Genomic DNA, 20,086 nt, shown 5'->3' with positions numbered 1-20,086 from the left:
ATAGCTGCAAGAATCACCCTTGTCAATCGGAATTGCTATGTTGGGGAAAAGGTTTCAAAGGAAGTGCGTAATATATAAACACCACGACCACAGATTGAATGTTTGTGCCAGAGAGCAAATCTGCACTTGGAGGGTATCTGCTAAATCTCTAAAGCTGAACTTTTTCAGATATCCCAAAGTAATTTAAACTCCTTGCTCCTGCTTAATACACTCTGTGTGCTGCATAAATTACATTTGCTTCAACAACTTCCACAAATGTCCAGACAAAATCTGATCTGTAAGTGCGCTCCACCTCGCAGCTCAGCCTTTAAGCCGCGCTTCAATGCTCGCCTAATAGTGTGCAGAGCTCTTCTTTCCCGTACACCCATCACTTCCATCACCGTCATTCACATCAAAGTGTCAATCACATCACGGGGGCAGTGGGGCAGCTGCAGTACTGTCGCCAGCAGCAGCAGAAAAGTGAGTGCACTGATGAGGAATGGCATTGTGTTAAAAAAATACATGTGCTGTATCACAAAGGTGCATATAGAGGTATTTGCAACAAGTCAAGGCCAAGGCTTGCAGGTTTTGGGTTTAGTAACGGGTTTCATTATGACAAGGCTAACAAATCTTTAATGAAATCTTTTATTGCTATAAAATCTCACACTCTATGGCAACCCAGCTGAACTGAACCAGTTATTTCTGAACTCTCAGGAAATGATGAAGTAAGTGAACATACAGAGACGTACTCAGACATTCAAGTCATTCCCACTCAAGGCCATTCTTTTTCCTGAGCTAATACGTAACGTTGCTGGGACTCATTAATTACGTTGTCCTCACACTTTTACACTACTTTACCCTTTCATTTGGCTGATAAATACACACTTAAGCTGAAACATAAATCAGTTAAAACGATCGTGTAAAGACAAAAATCAAATAGACAGTTGGTCCATTTGTCCTTTAAGTTGGAAACAATGATTTTAATTGAGTTAGCCTACACTGTAGGAGTCAAATGAACTGACTTTAAGATTAGAAGCAGAGGGAAATATTGCTCTTACATACGTTTAAAGGATTTAGTTAAAACATCAATGCCAGTGAGCTAAAACAAAGAGCCAATCCACTTAGCACAGTACAGACTATAGGCTTGTCACAGAGCGAAAGAGCTAGCTTGCGGTATGCTAACCTTCCCGTTAAGTTGAGAAGGGTCTGGCTGCAGCCACTGTGGAGATCCACAGTAGGTGGAAACACGTGATACAGTGGAAACCGCGAAAGTGGATCGTAAAGGCTGGAACAGAGTCATTCATGTAGATGTCGCGTGGCTGAGAGCGGCTGGCCCGGGTTCGAATCCGACCCGTGGCCTTTTGCTGCATGTGCTACCCGCTCTCACTCCCACAGCTTTCCCGTCACTCTTCACTCTGCCATTTCAAATAATGCATTAAAACAGCCAAAATACCCAACATGGAACCCTAACCATCCAATTTGTTCCTCTCCCAACAAGAAAGCTTTAACCCTTTAAGACCTACCATAGAACCAAGTCCGCCAGAGCTTATATTATATTTTTACATGCTGTGGAGCCATTTTTGGGAACATTTAAAGTTGCTATACATCAATACAACCATTACAGCCCAAATTTTAATAATATGTATGCATTAAGTGCATAGTAATTACATACATTGCAAAAAAGTGCAATAAACTACAAAAAAATGTAAAATCGTTTTTGTTTTTTTAACATATATTTCTAGTTAGAGAAATTTAAGAGGCTTATCCCTCAAAACTGTAAATACAAAAAAGTTGCACAAAATAGTTTCCCACCACAGGAAATTTATTTTGAGTGTCTTCATAGTTTTATTTTTGAAATACACCAATTTTTATATACTGCAGGAAAAACGAAAATAAATATTATAATGCAAATTTGCAAAAAAGCAGCATGTGCATCAAAATAAACTATTTCCAGCAGTGCAATATGAGTCCTAAGCATCCCAGAAACCACACAGAAAGTCATAAAGTCAAACATAACTTTTAAAAACACCAGTATAGGCTCATGAGGCCCTGATGGTAAAAAACTACATTTCCGCACAATGACGTCACTTCCGGTTTCAGGCAGGTCATGGTGGACATGCGATAGTTCGCGCTGATGGACATAGGAAGTGTTATGAACAGCTGATCGGATCGACAAAGCGTGTTTCTGGAATATTATGTTTTTGTTGCTGCAAGTGCTTTTTATGCAGTTTTTGCAAAACTATATGTGGAAGGAAACTGTGACCGAGGACAAGCTGATGGCATAAGATGTAAGTATAACTCCTCCGGTATCATATGCAAAAAATAAAATGATTGCACTAGCTTACGTGGTTGCAGAGCTACCAGGATTTAAAAATAGTTACGCAAAACAGAGTGTGCTGCTCTGACCGGCTTTAAAGGGTTAAAAACCATCAATATTTGTAATATTTTTAATGTCTTTCTTTCATTATTCAATGTCACTGTATCGCTCGCTTTCTTTTTTAAGTTAATTTTCTATTTTTTTCTCCCTTTTAATCTTTATCTCGATCTTATTTGTTTAATTATACATACTCTCCCACTTTATTATTATTTTGCACTACAAATGTACAATGCCTCCTCCATGTATTATGTTTGTTTTCATTGTTCCTTTTGAAATAAAGCTGGAGGGAAAAAAAAAAGCATACTGTGGAGCTCCTCAGTGGCTGCAGCCAGGTGCTCTTGCGTAAGGTTGTGGTGCGACTTTGGGAAGGCGCGCTACACTTCTGGGAACTGTGAGTTGGAGGTGATGTCACATTATTTTAGCAGGAATCTTCCACTTCCAGAGAGTAGTTTACAGATTACTTTTTAGTCTTTAAAGACTTTAACGTTCATCTTAACTCGATACTGTGGCTTAAATTGATGCATTTCTACTGTTTCCTTGCTTGCCATTAAAGACAATTATGCAATGGATCAATTAAAAAAACCCAGAGCATTTTAATGCATGAATCAATTGATAATTTCACAGTCAATATAAAAGGAAGAAACTGAACAATCAGCTACCTGTATCAGATCCTCAGTACTCTGTATGAATTTACCCACTTTCTGCAAAGTCAGAGGGTCACAAATTGAGTGTGAACCGTACATGGTTCAAAACTAAAGGATTGTAGGAGTAATACTCTCAGGATCTCCTGAGAGAACTTATTAAATAAAGTGTCTGTTCATAAGGGCCTCACAAGCTTGGCTGACAGTGTCCCAAAATCCCGCGTTATCTACAAAATGTATATATTTTGTGAAGAGGGAGCTTGCCTGCAGGAAGACAGAGTCCTCAAGAGACTGAGTTTACACCATATGACTTCAGACTGAAAGAAATAAGGACTTATTTGTGTGGGGCTCACTTGGGATTTTGCTCGTAGAAAGACAGAGGGACTGGGAACCTAGTTTGTTTATAAGCATGTGCAGCTTGTTCAGCGGAGCGTGACAACGTCCCCCCTTCCTGATCACTCCCAGGCACGTACCCGAAGGATCGCTTAGCCCACACGGCAGCTTCGGTTGTTGTTTCGATGTGTCTTTCATGCTTCCTCTCAGCAGGATGTGCTAAGTAACAGGTCTGAAAGCACACAGATTAGACTCCACTCGCATTAAATTTGGATGCTCACAACCTGATTTGGAAGCTCACACTGTAATTGCAGCATTACGCAGGAAGAGTCTGGCCAAGGCACCGGGTGCATGTGAGTAAAATAAACAGAAAGAAACAGACATGGATACAGATTACGGAGAATAAAAGCACATGAAACAGAGAACTGGCTGTGTACAAATATCAAATGTGACTTAACTTAAAAAGATGTCATATTAAAGGGTAAGTCGCTCATGGACACACTCATGACTCGAGTGTGTAGGATGATGTAAACCTATCATGTATAATGTATAGCTAGTAATTCGAGGCATATATTTATTGGACTCGATTTTTACCCAAATATTTTATAATAAGGAAACCAGTTAAAACTAATAATTAAATTATTCCTGACCTGCTGTCCATCTACACCAAGCGGTGCATGACTAAAACCCAAAGATTATGATGGACCTCTCCCATCCCAACAATGGACTCTTCCAACACGTTCTCACTCCCAAAGCGTAACATTTTACGCTAGGTGACAAATCGTCAACATATTACGTTTTCGGCTACCCACCACGTTCCTAAATGACGACCTCGGAAAAATGAGGAAATATGAGAACCGTATGGACTCAATCTACACATGTTCGCTCTTTTTCTTCAAATCGCTTAGAAACACGCTATTTAACATCATTACAGTCATGGTTAAGGTCAGAAAAAAGGTTATGGTTAGGGCTAGGGATAAGGTTAGGTTTAGGGCTGGACTACAGGGCTGGAACGTCTATTACCGCGGGAGGTCATTGCACTGGATTTCGGCCATAACCCGCTGCGTACCATAAGAACGCCGAAGGTCTCCTTTCGCGTTCCTCAGGAACGCCCCGGGACGTGACAAAACGTCGGCATGTTACGCCTCGGGAGTGAGAACAGGCTGACTCTTCTCACTGTTGAGGTCTGGGAAGCGCTTCCGGTCCCTTAAGGCCAAAACAGAGAGAATGAGGAGGAGCTTCTTCCCCCGGGCTATTCGGGCTTTGAACCAGGTGTAGGACTGTAGGACTGGACTCACACACTGTTTATTTGCACATTATTTTACTGTAAATTTCTAAGTTAAAATCTGTACATTTTGTAGTAATCTGTAAATCTGTCAATTCTTACTGTCATTTAATGGTCGGGCATTGCACAGCAATAAACATTTCACCACATGTTGTACTGTGTATGGTTGTGTATGTGACAAATAAAATTTGAATTTGATTTGATTTGAACAGCAATGCGATCGATATTAATTAATTTCCGATCTATGGGTATCAGCATTTACAGCGACTAGTAAACCAAAAAAGAGAAGGCATCGGAGAAACGCCGTTCAATTCTGCTATGTGAGCTGCTGTTGCATCATTTACCACCAGAGGGCACTCTCTAACTCTCTGTTAGCAACAACTAGCTGATCTGAGCAGGCTCAAGCAAAAGGTAAATGAGTAAATAAATAAATATACCTGACAAAATTTAGGAAAAACGGTGCATATTTAGTATCTGGAAGAACACCAAACACATCAGCCAATATATCGGAATATCTCATTTTTAAATCATCAAAGATCAGCATTGGTTTTAAAATCCTGTATCAGGTTCTACTAATAATCAGTGTTGGTCAAGTTACTTGAAAAAAGTAATCAGTAACTAATTACCGATTACTTCCCAAAAAAAGTAATCCCGTTACTTTACTGATTACTTATTTTCAAAAGTAATTAATTACTTAGTTACTTTTTAAAAACACGATTTACAACCTGAATAGGTGATAAAGCGATAGATCTTTCAGCCCAATTCTACTTTTTCTGCATAATCATCATACAAAATGTAATCAAATGGAAAAGTCTCTTTTTAAAACTTGTTTTATTAGTTTTAATCTTTTAACTTTATGCATCAATCAAACATTAAATTATCTGCAACATTCTCTGACTGGAAGAAATTTGTTTAACATTTAAACCTATTTTCTGCACATTCCAGCACATAAAATATTTTGCGTGTTTACACTCAGTCTTTCAAATAGATGCAAGTAAAACACAGCAGAAAATAAATAAAGTCAAAGACTAGCGGTCCTGTTGCTCTATTTTCACCTGTAAAGCAGGAGTGGGGTAGGCGGAGGTTTACCCTGGTGCAGGTGTGCAGCGGTCAGTGGAAGAATCCGCGAGTTTCTCTGTGAGTTTCCCATTACGTCGTAGCTACTCGGTGCTTGCTCGGAAGTTTAGGGGTTTTTTCGCTGTAAAAAGAAGTTTTCTTCCCACGCACAACGGACACTAATGTTTTTGTCACTTTTTATGGAATCAAACTCAAAGTAAGGTCAGTACTTCCACGCTTTAAACGCTGCACGCTCATACTCTCTCTGCACTCGATATATGATCCATTGTTGATCTGCACACAGCTGTTGTCACGAACGTCGCGCTCGGTTACGTCACTGTCATGAGACATTCTCGCAAAAAAAATCACGGTTTTAGTAACGCAGTAACGCAGCGTTCCTACGGGAAAGTAACGGTAATCTAATTACCGTTTTTGCAATAGTAATCCCTTACTTTACTCGTTACTTGAAAAAAGTAATCAGATTACAGTAACACGTTACTGCCCATCTCTGCTAATAATCATCTGGATTTTGTTAAAACATCTGTGACTTTATTTGCTCCAAAAACACATTAATGTACAGTTCTCAAACAACAGCTCACAAACTGTACTTTTATATTTCTTGATGAAAAAAATCAATTTCAACAAGTTTTATACATTTCTCTTGTCAACAAACAAATAAAGGCATTTGTAGGTTAATTACTTGGCGAACTTTAAAGTGACTATTTGGAAGAGGCGCTGTTATACCTGTGAAACAGTTGAGCCACTGCCTCAACTTCACTGTCAGGAAGAAGCCAAGAAAACATCTATAAAAACTGCATTTTTAACAGCGTTACATAAGAAATTGATTGAAGTTTTTTAAGGCATCTGAAGATACAGCGTGTACACCTGAAAACATGTTAGTAAGAAGAAGAATGGAAACTAGAGATATGACAGTGAGAAATGGTGGAAATAAGCTTTAAAAACATTCAGTTTAATTAACGAAAGCACAAACGTAAAGTTTCTTACTTCCCTTCTTCAGGATTCTTTTAAGCAACGTTTGTTTCATTGTAGCTCTTATCATGTTTTAGGAGTCATAAGTGATTTTTCACTTGGTGATTAAAAGTGGAGGGTTGTCACATTTAAAAAAACAAACATTTACCTTGAAAGAAATGTGACAATAACTCACTCTTATTGAGTAATATGTCTAAAGTGACTGTTGTAGTTTATTTCTGTTGTATTAAATGTTGTTGTTCTAAGAAGGGTATTCATCTCCTTCGTCTTCCTCCCTTTGGGGGGTCATCACAGCAGATCATCTGCCTTCATCTCACCCTGCCCGTAGCACACTGGTCTACTTTCTAACCCGACTGTTCCGCTTCTTCTTTGCTAATCTCTTACCTTGAATGTTTTTCTGTACTTCCTCGTTTCACCACTAAGTCTCCTTTTCCTCCTTCCTCTGTCAGGACACCAAACACCTTCTCAGTTTTCCTCACTACTCCAGCTCTACTGTCACAGCTATCTGGTATCTCCCCCTCCACCCAGATCTTTCTTCAGCTTCCACCACTTAATTCTTGTGTCTGCCTTCACTTAACTTCACTCGCTTAATCTTCTTGATTTCCAAAGTCATTCTGCAGATTACCATCCAATGTTGCTAAGCTACATTCTGACACCACTGTACAGTATAATATCTCTTTCAGCTTGCACCTTCTGCATAAGATGTAATCCACTTGGGTGCATGTTTCTCCACTCTTATATGCCACCCAATGTTTCCTCTTCTTCTTAAAAAAATATCTTTACATTACTTTTTGCAAAAACCACCACTATCCTCCATTCTTCTACTCTCTACACCATACCTACCCAACAGCTCCTCATCGCCCTTGTTCGCCTCCCCTACACGTCCACTCAAGTCTGCTCCAAAAACAGAAACAGTCACCATAGTGTCCCAGGTCAACTTTGGCACAGAAACAAACATGTTTACAGTTTTCCGCAAAAATTGCTCTGCGGCTAATTTCCCCTTCATAACAGCTGTGATCTTTTTCTGAATTTATCAATTTGTCAAGGCTTAAAGTCAGGAGCACAGAGCGATGCTGCTGGAAGCTGTTTGATACAGTTTGATTGGATTCAAGTCACTGAACTGGACTTTTTTTTTTCCATATTTGTATTGTTTACTCTGTTGCTGCACAGTTAGTAGGTATGTGTAATTAGCAGGTAATAGCTGCTACTAGTGCTGGACCATATCATACCGTTCACGGTAATACCGGTATAATGTTGGGCAACGATAAGAAAATGAAATATCGTCATAGATTATTGGTAAAACGTGCGTGCGCAGTGCCTTTGTTTACATACGTACATGGAAGGAAAAAGCATGGCGGCGACGCAAAATGAGAAGAGCGAAAGCGGATCATTGAGTGAAACGGATGAACCAGAACTGGTTTGTAAAAATGCTGCAACTTCACTGGTGTGGAACTGGTTTAGCTTTCGTCCGTCAGATACACAACAAAGCACTATTTTTGGTAGAGCATGCTAGCGGGCCGTCGTTATTACCGTGTTGTTTGGAAAATACGGCACACTTAAAATCAATCCTTTGATTTTTCTGAAAGTCGACAGAGCCCCTTATAATCCCGTGTGCCTTATGTATGAACTCTGGTTGTGTTTACTGACCTCGAAACGATTTTATGTACACGGCAAAATCTGTCAAATGTTTCAGTACGACTTTGCTAAGCTACGAAGCCGCACCGCTTGATGGATTGTCGGAGGCTATCGTAGGCGGAGCCTCGCGGAGTGATACGTACTGTACTTCAACATAATGTTACCGTATTGTGTGTGTATAACCTCTTTTTAAGTTTTGTGGATATTATACGTGGTTATGCTGAGGATATGTCGGCCAGTTTCCACTGGAAATGCCTTTTGGTTAAACTGTCAGCAAAGAATTTGCATTTGCACTGTTACATTTTTATATAACTTTAATGCACATAAACAGCTGCTTGTTTAAGTGAAAATACATTGATGGAGGTTTTTTTTGCACTAATAAAGTTGAGGAGTCGTAAAGTATTTTGTCTCGTGTCAATTATATCGTCAGTTATATCGTTATCGCAAATTTTCAAATGTATATCGTGATAAATATTTTTGGTCATATCGCCCTGCTCTAGCTACTATAATTTGTATGCTTGCTACAGAGCAAATGTGAGTGTGTGTGTGTGTGTTGACGCGATTGGGATTGAGGAATATTAAAAGTGTTAACATGTTGCTAAACTTGACTCCAAAATTGGTCATTGTGTGCAGTTTAGAGCGGTTATTACGACTGACTTGATGGTGTATTTTGTGCTATTTTCTTTTCTTATGAAAGCAGATTTTCTTAGAATTTGATTTTGAGAATTTTCCAGGTACAATTAGAGAAAAAATATAGAGTCAGTCGGTATTATTCTGTGGATACAAAATGTTATAGCAGTTTGTCCAATACCAAAAGGTTGATTCTGTTCATCTGGACATAACGTTTTTTGTGAGAGAAATGTTTCGTCAAGCTTACAAACAGTACATTTGCACAATGACTGAAACTAGCCCACTGAATGCAAAGTGAGCTGTGAGGTAGGTAGAACAGACTCTACCTGGATGATTGAGCATGCATCAAGACAGTTTGTCCAGTAATTTTGCTAAAAGCTAAAACGTTCAACAGTGGCATTAGATTGCAGCTATTATATCACCAAAGTCATTGAGATTCATCATCAGGGGACCATGAATTTGGGTTTAAAAGTTTATATCATACAAGCTGTGATATTTCATTCAGGATCAAAGTTGGGGACCAATTAAAGAGACAGCCATCACTGTCCCCGAGGCTGCACTGCGAGCAAATGCAAACTTTTATGACAGATAAATGATTTAATTTTAAAACCTTTAGTGCACGTTCAAGAACAGGCTTTTATACTTAGGAGTTAATATGTTGCAAGACAACAAAACAGGATTGTAAAAAACAGATGAGCCCTCTAACCACACCAGTTTCCCCTTCTTCACGGTTCCTTTTAACGTGGCATATCTGTTCTAAATGACATGTCTGATGAGCCGGTTGTGATTGTTTTCCATCTACTGCTCGTCTCACAACTCCACGCGGTGTCGACAGTCCTCGAATGTCTGAAAATGAGCAAACGGTAAAGGCTTGGTGGTGTCAAGAGAACCGGTAGAGACGTGACTTTGGTAAAACAGATCTGGGCTCTGCGGTAAACTGGGTGTTGCTACGGCTATGGGAACGCATGCACAAATAGATTCTCTCAACACCTCCGGAGATGGTGTGAGACTGTCAGCTGAGGCAGCATATGTGAGTGAGCTTCTCACAACTCTTCAAAGAGCGTCACATGATCGACTCCTCATTAATTGGTGACAAAATCTTATGATGCGTTACTTTTCTGTTTGTGTGAGAGGGGAAAAAAACGGTCGTCTCTACGGGGTTTCATTTCATAATTTACCTGCTTCTGTTTGCTTTTATTAGGTACGTTCCCACAGGGCTTGTCCTATGTCTCTGCAAGCTCAAAAGCAAACGTCTGAGGCTGACAGGCAATATGTCAGCCTCCCTCTGAGTGACAGACCAAGGTACTTAATGCCTGACATTTCATAATGTAAATAATGCTGTGGCGGTGCATGTCTTACATCCATCTGAGCAATATGCCACCAGTCCCAAAGTGACTCTGCTCTTTACCTGCAACCTTTTTTCATAGAATTTCAATGCTGCTCCTGCCAGTACCAAGAACACCGTCAGTATTTGATCACTTAGATCTGCCGCTCTCTATCTGTATTACTTGTAGATGTCAGTTGAAAACAGTTGGCAGTTTGAACAGTGATGTAGAAACACTGTAGTACTTAACTGGGCCTTATGGTGCCTCGAATGAGCTTTTATTATAAAGGCCAGTCTTGTGATTGAAATCATTCTTTTCAACTCTGTGATCTAATCTACAAATATTCCACAAAATAAATAAAGTAAATGTACAAATGATGAAACACTCAAAAATATTAAGGAAAAAGGGTGAAAAATTGAGAAGAGCTGGAAGTGGTGCAGGGCTACAAAAGGAGACAATGGGGGATTGATAAGAATGTAGCGATTTCAGTTACATATTATCACTTATCATTTGATTCATTATTGATTGTCACTGGGTTCTCATCAGCTTCCCTTTGAGTCTCCGTCATCTTTAAGCATCACATCAAAGGCTTTATATTAATGCAAATTAACTGTATGCTCTGTGGGTAGATGTGTGTGAATGTGGGAGATATTTGCCCACTTTGATGTGATCAGTGTCGTGGTTGTTACTCAAAAAACTAATTATTACACATAATACACAAATACTTAATTACTCCAAGGAGAAAGTAGTTCCTTATACTACTCGTTACATAACTTTCATGTTACACTGTAGAATGATCTGAAACACAGTGTCTGGTAATTACATAATTACCATTTAACAATGTAAACCTACAGGCTACGGCTCCACACACCAACACATATGATCTTTCTCTTAGCAGAACACAAAGATGATGAAAACCAAAAGAAAAGTTATGTCCATGCTGCAGACTGCGCTGCTATTTTCCTCCTCCAACGTATGAACTGAAATCAGCTGATTGTTGTGCCAGTACAACGACCGATAAGCAGCAGGGCAGACGGACGAATAATTCCAAGACATTGGAGTACTGGCAATGGTTCTCTACAACAACCAGTTCTCAGTTCTTCTCTTTTAAGGGGATAACTTCCATCAATTAAGGTTGGCTGTTTCATGGGTAGGACCACAGACTTGTCAGTGATGATACAGCCTGCAGACTGGAAGCCTGGTATCATTAAATGTGGCAGGTTTTACCACTACACTACTGCTGAACTGTTGTGTCTAGGGCTGGGCGATATGGCTTGGTATAACGTATTTTCCACACTATAAGGCACACTTAAAATCCTTTAATTTTTTCAAAAATCGAGAGTGTGCCTTATGTATGAATTCTGGTTGTGCTTACTGACCTCGAACCGATTTTGGCTGCAGAAATCTGTTAAAATGTTTTAGTACAACTTTGGTAAGCTGCACTGCTTGATGGATTGTCAGAGCATTACGGCTGCCGTAGTGAGGAGCTTCGCGGAGTAATCTGGGTCCAAAACTCCGTCCTTTCAGGTCCCAAAGTCAAACGAACACTAAAAGTTAAAAACGGTCTAAATTCTTTAATCTTTAATAAAATCATCAGCGTTGCTGCTTTACCAGGTGTAACAATTACGTTTAACATCCAGGAATCCATGAAAACAGAAGTTATTAAATTTAACAGAGTTAGAAGTTAACAGGAAGTTAGCTTGCTAGTTTCCACCTAAACATGACATACTGAGAGATTTTTGAAACTAATTAAAACGTACAGCTCTGCTACCACTTCCAACATAAATGAAGACAGAAAACTAAACAGCAGTGACGTTTGCAGGGTTACTGAAGTTGGACTACCTGGTATATAATGTTGTGCTACGTGATTGCTAGCGACACAGCTATGTTAGCATAACATTAGCACAGTGAAGCTGGAGGATGAACGCCAACTTTTTTCCACTCGATAAAAGTCAACGGAAGTGGAGGAAGCGCAGTTTTTGGCTTTCCCCATATTCCAAAAGTGCTTCATGTCTTTGCTATGACTGTCGGCATAATTTGCAGATGATAATGGTTTTAGCCGCTGCGATGCTTTCGACCAAAACAGGCGCAGCTTGATGACATCATCAACATGCGCTATTGCGATAGAGCGGTATAGTCAAAATCTCTATCGTTGGCCAAATTTATATCGTTTCTATCGCCCACCCCTAGTTGTGTCTTTTTAAATCATCGTATGCTATAAATGACCCACTAACCCCATAACCGTAACCTTAATAACCACAATAATAACCTTTATACTTGTCATTCAACACCATAAAGAATACATAAATTAGAGGCACACAGAATGCATTTTAAGTACACAATATGCCAAGTCTGTAAAATCACATGGGGAGGGATAAACCATTCAAAAGTTTTGGCTGAATCCACTCTCAGCTCTACGTAGACCTTAAAACAACAAAAGGCATCTGCTCACGGTTCCCAAGAGGAAGAGAATACATCAAAGCTCAAGACGCAAGTCTTCACTAATCCATTTAGTGAACTAAAAGCAAACACTACAACATTAAAAATAAATCCTGTAGCAGACGGCAAGACAATGAAGAGTCAGAAAGTAATCAAGCTGAAATGAAACGGGGGTGTTTTCAAAGTTATAAAGAAAAGACCCAAATTGGAGGAGCTCAGGTCAAAGTTTGGAGTTAAAAAACTAGATTTCCTTCATTCCTCACAGATATTTTGTTTTGCATATTTAACCTTCATCTGTTTTAGGTTTATTTTTTAATTCTCACAAGTGCCAGTTGAATTTGATCCTGCACATTGGTCGGTTTGGCGACGTAGATCATAGCAGCCGTTAGACTGTAAGATGGTAATCCTAAATGTTTTTGTTCTCGTTCATTATACAAACTTAAAGCTAATCCCACAGCCAAACTTGTTGTGTTGAAATGATCGAATGTTGACGGAGCAGTGGGAAAAGAAATGTTTGTCCTCTACTGTTAGCGCTTAGCTCAAATTGAATCAACACTTACAGTATGGCAGTTACATTTCTTATGTTTTACTGGAAATGAATGAGAAAGACTTTTAATTCACAGCCTGTTCACCTGTTTGATTGCACTACTTGTGACTGACACACATGAGTATTGACGGATTCTCAGCGACACCGTCTTTAGATCTCGCCGTGCCATTACTACAGCGCAGTGCTGTCCACCTACACAGCTCAACACAGCAAGTTCACAGCAGCTCTCTGTGCTGTCAAATGTCTTTCTGGAGAGTGCGAGGAAGTAAAAGAGACAGACACAAAGAAAAAAAGATTGACAAGCACAAAAAAAGAGAAAAGTCCAACAGAATGACAAATCATGCTCTTGATAAACACTGGGGCCATTGTCTGGGAGAGGGAGAAGTTTTAGAAGTTAAACTTTGGGCATGTGACTGTTACGGATTCAAATATTGGGGATGGATACAAGAGGAAAACCAAAATAACAACACTGGTCCGGCCGGGTTGAGTCAAACGATGATTTAATGAATACACGCGTGGGAGATCTGATGTTGTCTGCGTACAGTGTCCATCTCCCACGCGTGTATTCATTAAATCATCGTTTGACTCAACCCGGCCGGACCAGTGTTGTTATTTTGGTTTTCCTCTTGTATCCATCCCCAATATTTGAATCCGTAACAGTTTGGGGGCTCGTCCTGTGGTATTTGGGTGGAAGTTGGAGGTTTGGACGGTCCGAGGTTGTCGAACGGACAGGCACGAGCCAGTGGTCTGACATGAGTGGGCATAAGCTGGCTTATTCAAAGGTAAGGCACTACCTGTTGAAATATTTCCAAAGTGTGCCAAATTGGACATGAAAAAATTAAAGTCTACTCACTGAAATTACTGGTAGATGTCTGTTTTGATTTTGATGAAAAAATCTCATGAGAATTGAAGCTGAAGTAATGATAACGAAACGTTGAAAGTGACAGTACTGAGGATTTAAAGCAGTTGGACTGCTGAGAACTTTGGGCATGTGACCAAAAAACTTGAGTCCTGGATTTTTATTGAAGCTGGACATAAGTGTGTGATAAAAGTACAAATCGTGGGTGTAGCGTAGGATACACGTGTCCAGGCTGCCTTTTTATTACTTTCGTTTTGATGCCGTGCATGCGTGCAAGCGTGTTTTCCTTTGTTTGTTGTTTGAGGCTAACGTGACTCCTGTGGCCAATGTTTCATGAGTCATAATTACAACCTCCAATCCAGCCTGACATGCAAGCTTTCAGTAATCTGAGGGATGAGCAAAAATGCCTTAAAGGTTAAATATTAAGAGCATCAGAGCCCTTATCTGTATCCCTTTCACTTTGGCTCCGTGGCATGCCGTTGACTCATCTGTTTATTTATAAAGCGGCTCCGATTGTAAAGACCAAGCACATCTGTTCCTGCTTATAGCAACAACTCGACATATTTAATGCAGGATGTTCTCGAGTTCGTCGTCTGCATCGGCTGAAAGAATAGGGGCAAATTGTTTCACAGTCACACAAGTCTATTCATGTCACAAAACCAAATAGGGCTGCTAAATAGTAACGACTGTTTGGTTTTTGAGGGTGAACGCAAGTTGGTGGAAGCAGAGCTGCAGAAATGAAAAATAGGAGGAAAAAATCCAAACGGTTTCTGACATTCTGGAGATTTTTCCCTCCCTCGTCTCCGCTGTACGGTCATTTTGTGTCATGAGCTACACTAGTTTGTCAAGCCCACAGAAACACCCGCGGCACAGGATGGGATTTCAGTCCAAAGCAAAGTGCAGGCCATGGGAGCCGGTGATACGTGTTTGACTGTAATTGGTTTGGTTACAGACAGGCCTAAGTGGTGTGGGTGTAACACCGAGCTGTGCAGTGTGGAGCAGGACTTGGAGATTTGGAATTGAGAGGGGGGAAAGACTTTCAATGTTTTATTGCCTTCCAGTCGAGGCTAATTATGTTTTGACTCTGAAGAAGAACAAGCAGCCTTGTTGAGATATCAGTGCTCACAGCAGATGAATATATTTGAACTGTGCTCTAGTGATTTTTTTTCATTAAGCTTCCCAAAGTCTCTCTTCGCATCTCGTGATGTTAATTAAAGTTTCAAGCAATTATTAAAAAAAAGCATTTACGCTAAGATAAAGCATGCTTTGTATAGGTTTTGATTCGTGCGCAGATTCGAGCCGAGAGAAAGTGTTGAGCTCTTTTCCTCCTCCTACACCCGCTGCTTGTTCCCTCTACAGAGGGAGCAAAAATGCTGCAGAAAAAGCAGCTTCCGATAAAATGTGGACGACACGGCACATCCACTGCCAGCTAATGTCCGAGTAGACTCACACCACATTCACATTTATACTCCAGATACTCTGAGTGAGGGGATCCAGCATCATCAGCTGGACCCGAACGCTAATTCACTCGCTGTTAAGTGAACGGCTTAAAATTCCACGAGTGTGAACCTGCTCTAAGAGCTGAACCGAAGCAAAGGTTTGACATCGTCATCACCTGGACGACGGCCACGATGTGGGAACACCCACAGAATTAAGACACACTCTTCATCCTGGTGACGCAACAAAAGAAAAGCCAAAGTGTGTCTCTTCCCAAAGTTTCAACACCAAAAGCAGTGCAGAAATTATAAGCCAATGTTTCCATTAGGATGTCATAAAAAATAATAACCTTTTTAAAAATATGTCTTCAGTCATTATTCCAGAAAAACATCAAAAATCCAGTAACTATGTGAGTGTTTTGGTTTCCCTCACATTAGTGTGAAAGGGAATATTTTGGAATCAAGAGACATTATAATACTTTCTCATAAATAACTAAAAATGTTACAGTTGCAGCTCATTTTGATCAATAATCTTTTTTCTGGTCTAGAGGAGGTTTCTCTCTTTTTGTGGTGACTGATTTCACTTTAAATCGATGTTACGGTTAAAAAACAGAGAAATGTTCATAATAATCATAAAAAGTATGTAAACTTTGAGGTGTTAATACAACTATCTGTAAATATTTTGCCCATGCAAGAAAAGCAGGCCAATACCAACACTTTAGTGCAAATCCTAAAAGAACTGCATTTAAGGAATTCCACTTTTTCTATGCAATCATTTGTTGTTGTTTTTTATCACACAAAATAAATCTGTCCAGCTAAACTCAGCCCCACTGCTAACCCTCAAAACCTGCGAGGTGTCCCAGCCCTATGCTATGAAAATATGTCATTTTTGTTTTTGCAATTGTTCTCTCATGTGAGGCAAAGAGGAGACAGGAAAAAATACAATATTCTGATTGAGACACTTGGAATGGGGTCTAACCACAAACACGCTTTTTACTCTGGATGCCCTGAAACATCTGACACCTTATTTGAGACTTGACACAGAAGCTTTGCTGTAAATATGCTCCATCCTCATATTAAACTTGGAGCAATAATTAAGCAGCCTGTTACAGGTGCACTTGCAGTTTCTTCCTCCTGCCTCACGAGGAACTCCAGCTGTGACCTGCAACGCCGTCAAACCTAATCTCCTCAGTCCTGCCATTAAAAGAAAGGGCCCACGAGCAAATACAACTGTCGACTTTGCAGTTCCTTTTACTGGCGCGTCTCAGGAAACCTGTCAGCAGTAGAGAAAAGAGGAAGGCTCAAGCTGCTTCACCTCTCCCACAACCTGCTGCACTACCTAAAAATCCTGCCCTCTGGCCACAGATGCTCAAAACGAACAGCTTTATCCCGACATCAGTTGAGTTGCTCAGACTGCAGAAGTTCCTGAGATAAAGCCCCTGGACTCCCACCACAACCCGTCTCTGTACCTTCTTCAAGGGGTCATTCTTTGCCCACCAGACCAAAACCACGTGCTCATTTAGGCCTGATATGAGATTCAAATACCATGAGTTAGAAGATTCCTGTGGAAATGATGGGCTAGGACTCCTGACTTGTGTTCTATAAATTTCAGATCCTTCATTTCAACCATGAAATGTGTGGAAATGTGTAGATTATTACATATGTGATATAGCGCTATACTTAGTCCCTAAGGACCCCGAAGCGCTATGTGGACCTGACAGTTTAATTAAGAAGTGGGGATCTGTACTCTCTCTCTCTCTCTCTCTCTCTCTCTCTCTCACTCACACACACACACACACACACACACACACACACACTTTGAGCAGCGGAGACTCGGTTGGTTGTCCTGAGGCCGGTGTGCCCACCTGATGGCGGCCGGCCTCAGCGCACACTTGTCTCTGCTGTGATTTCGTGACGCTTTAAGCTGACACAGTGAATCACTTACGCTGCTGTTCTGCCCGGACCAGTGCACCATAGCCTGGTTGTGAGACGAATCTCCGGTCAAAGCGAACGTCGAACTGTTAAGTTTTAGCTCCTCCTGCCTCGGACCGGCGGCTCTCCGCTCCTCTCCGCTCCAGCGCAATTCAGAGCGCGCCACTCTGCGCCCAGCCACCGTGCCCGTGGCCTCTCGCCGGTCCTGATTCTGGGCCGAACGGGAGGATCCGACTTTGTCCCCGTGGCTGTTCCTCCTGGCGCGCCTCCTCACACCTCCGACACGGCCGTTCTTCTTCTGGCCACTCGCAGACACGTTGGAAACTTTCATCTGCGTAAACTCGCTCTGGCCGAGTTCGCCTTTTGCGCGCAGATCTCGCGTATTCCGTTTGAGGCTCGTCTCTGGGTATTCCACCCGAGCTCGAGCGCATTCAGCGGACCCAGCTGCGCAACTGAGCCGCGGAGTTTCCGCACTCGCGGCCCCGAATCTCCGCTCACTGTTCCCAAAAACTTGTCCCCTGAACCCTGTTGCGGACTCGCTCGTGTGAAATTTCAGCAGTAATTCCTGTCCGAGCCACTTACTTCCAGGCTGGCACGAGCGGCAAGTTATCTCAGCCTCGCCGGCGTGAAGGAAGCAGGGCACCGCGAAAAGCAGAAACCAAAACGCGCGGTGCCACTTTGGGCAAAATATGACCTCCCCGTTCATCGCGGGCGGTGCGCAGGATGCCGTGGGTGCTGGAAGTCCTTTCCCCCTCGGCTGTCCTCCCTTGATTTTCGGGGTGTAAACTGGCGCTCGGCTCTGGAAGAGGAACTGCTGCAAGTTGTGGCGTTGCCCAAATGCAGTGTTGTAAAAAGTGCGGCTGAGCCTAAGTGGTCCAAGTTGAAGGATTTGATCAAATGAAGCCGCGCGCGCATGGGGGAGGAGCTGAGAGATCCAGACTGAGAGATGGAAGGATAATGTTGCGACTGTCTTTCTCCATATTTGTTATTTGCCAGCATATGGCAGCCTATAATTAAAGCAGTCAGTGATACAGTCATTTTGTTCTGCTGCTCTTTTATTTCTCCTCACAGCCACATTTTCAGACGAAGCTGCTGCAGCTTGTTTCTTTCCTCCTCTCTCCTGTTGCTGATTTTATCACCAACCTCCCTCCGGGGAAGCACATTTCTTAATTTAGCAAATGAAACTGAGTTATTTTACCTGTGATGAACTTGTTTGGATCGGGCCCTTTCGGGTCTCAGCGGGAGCTTCGGGTAATTGGAACGTATTAATATGTTTCCAATTAAGCGCACTGTCACGGATGACATATTCCATGACTTATTAAACAGCAATAAAGAATTTAGCAGCCCACGCGGGAACATGAGATTTTTACACTTTGCATCTCTTCATACATCTCTCACCCCTCCAGGATGTGTTTGCGTTTACTGTGCGCACCAGTCCAGCTGTGGAGGCACCTGCGAGGCTCAGTGTGGACTGAATCATGAGTATTTCAATGCTCTGGGAGACATCGGGTATGGTTTAGTGTCAGGCAACAGGGGGCGAGTGGGACAAGGCTGGACATTCATTTCTATCTGACCCTGCAGGTCTCTGTGCCTAATAACTGAAGGATGAGCACTTAGTAGCACAAAGGCTACACAAATGGCCACAGACTACTACAACAGCTGGCTGCTTTCTATTTTGCAGCCATGAGGGAATAAAATGGACAGATTGAGCCTGGAGAGGTGATTATTTTACCACAAGGAAAAATATCTAAAGGCGGCAGATTAAAGTGTAAAGGCTCATTGAAGTATTGCCAAACAACACTCCTGTGTAGAGAAACGCTTCCTCCCAACATATTTGTGTCACGTGCTCTGAAAAAGCTGCTGAATATAAACTCGCTGGGTTTGAAAAGAGTCTTCTGTTGATAAGGAGCCATCTGGGGCGATGACAGTGCAGTGCTGCTCATTCAGAGCCACCTTCACTGTTTCCTGAGAGCAAATCATCTCATTTCTCCGAGCTTTGAACCATAATCAATAGGGATGCAACGATACCAATTTTTTCAAACCGATACAATACCGATACTTGGATCTGAGTACTTGCCGATACAGAGTACAAAAAACGATACTTCTACCACACACACACAAATACAATTAATTGGAAGACTGGTTTTACTTTATTCTCTGCCGATAAAAAATAAAATCTTAATAAAAATGACCACAAAAAAATTTTCAAGTGAAAAATAAGCACTTCTGTTAAATTATTGCAGAGTCTCCACATTGTAATTTTACAAAATATCACTGAACTATTGGCACTGTCTCGAGCTTTCAGAATAATAAATAAACACTTGTGTTTGGAATAAAATAAATACAAATTAGGTTTGAGAATAAATTAAACTTTTAAATTATTGCAGTGTCCATATTGTAAACAAACAAACAAAATAATTATTATAAAATAAATAATAAATAAAATAATAATTGGCCCCCTAGTGGCCAATCTAAAAAACTACAACAGAAATGACAAGCCACCCTCTGATTAATGAAATAAGTTGGTATCGGTTCATGGTATCGGTTAACTTTTACGAGTATGAGTACACACACATTTTACAGTATCGGCCCCGATACCCAATACCAGTATCGGTATCGGTG

The 20,086-nt window shown here is 41.1% G+C and overlaps 1 protein-coding gene across 6 annotated transcripts in view; it reads right to left on the bottom strand.

The window, feature by feature from the left end:
- The window catches only part of sorcs1 (sortilin-related VPS10 domain containing receptor 1), a 219,248-nt gene extending 200,920 nt beyond the window's left edge, over positions 1-18,328 (bottom strand). For all 6 annotated transcript variants that reach the window (XM_087842206.1, XM_087842204.1, XM_087842205.1 and 3 more), the window contains exon 1: positions 17,478-18,328. In XM_087842206.1, coding sequence (XP_087698332.1) covers positions 17,478-18,170 — 693 coding nt within the window. In that variant the 5' untranslated portion in view covers positions 18,171-18,328. The remainder of the gene's footprint in view (positions 1-17,477) is intronic.
- Between the last annotated feature and the right edge of the window lie 1,758 nt (positions 18,329-20,086).

This window comes from Neolamprologus brichardi, chromosome 6 (assembly GCF_056152115.1).
Source record: "Neolamprologus brichardi isolate AB-2024 chromosome 6, ASM5615211v1, whole genome shotgun sequence".
NCBI lineage: Eukaryota > Metazoa > Chordata > Actinopteri > Cichliformes > Cichlidae > Neolamprologus > Neolamprologus brichardi.
Note: the sequence above shows the minus strand (reverse complement) of the source record. Positions and strands in the feature narration are given on the sequence as shown.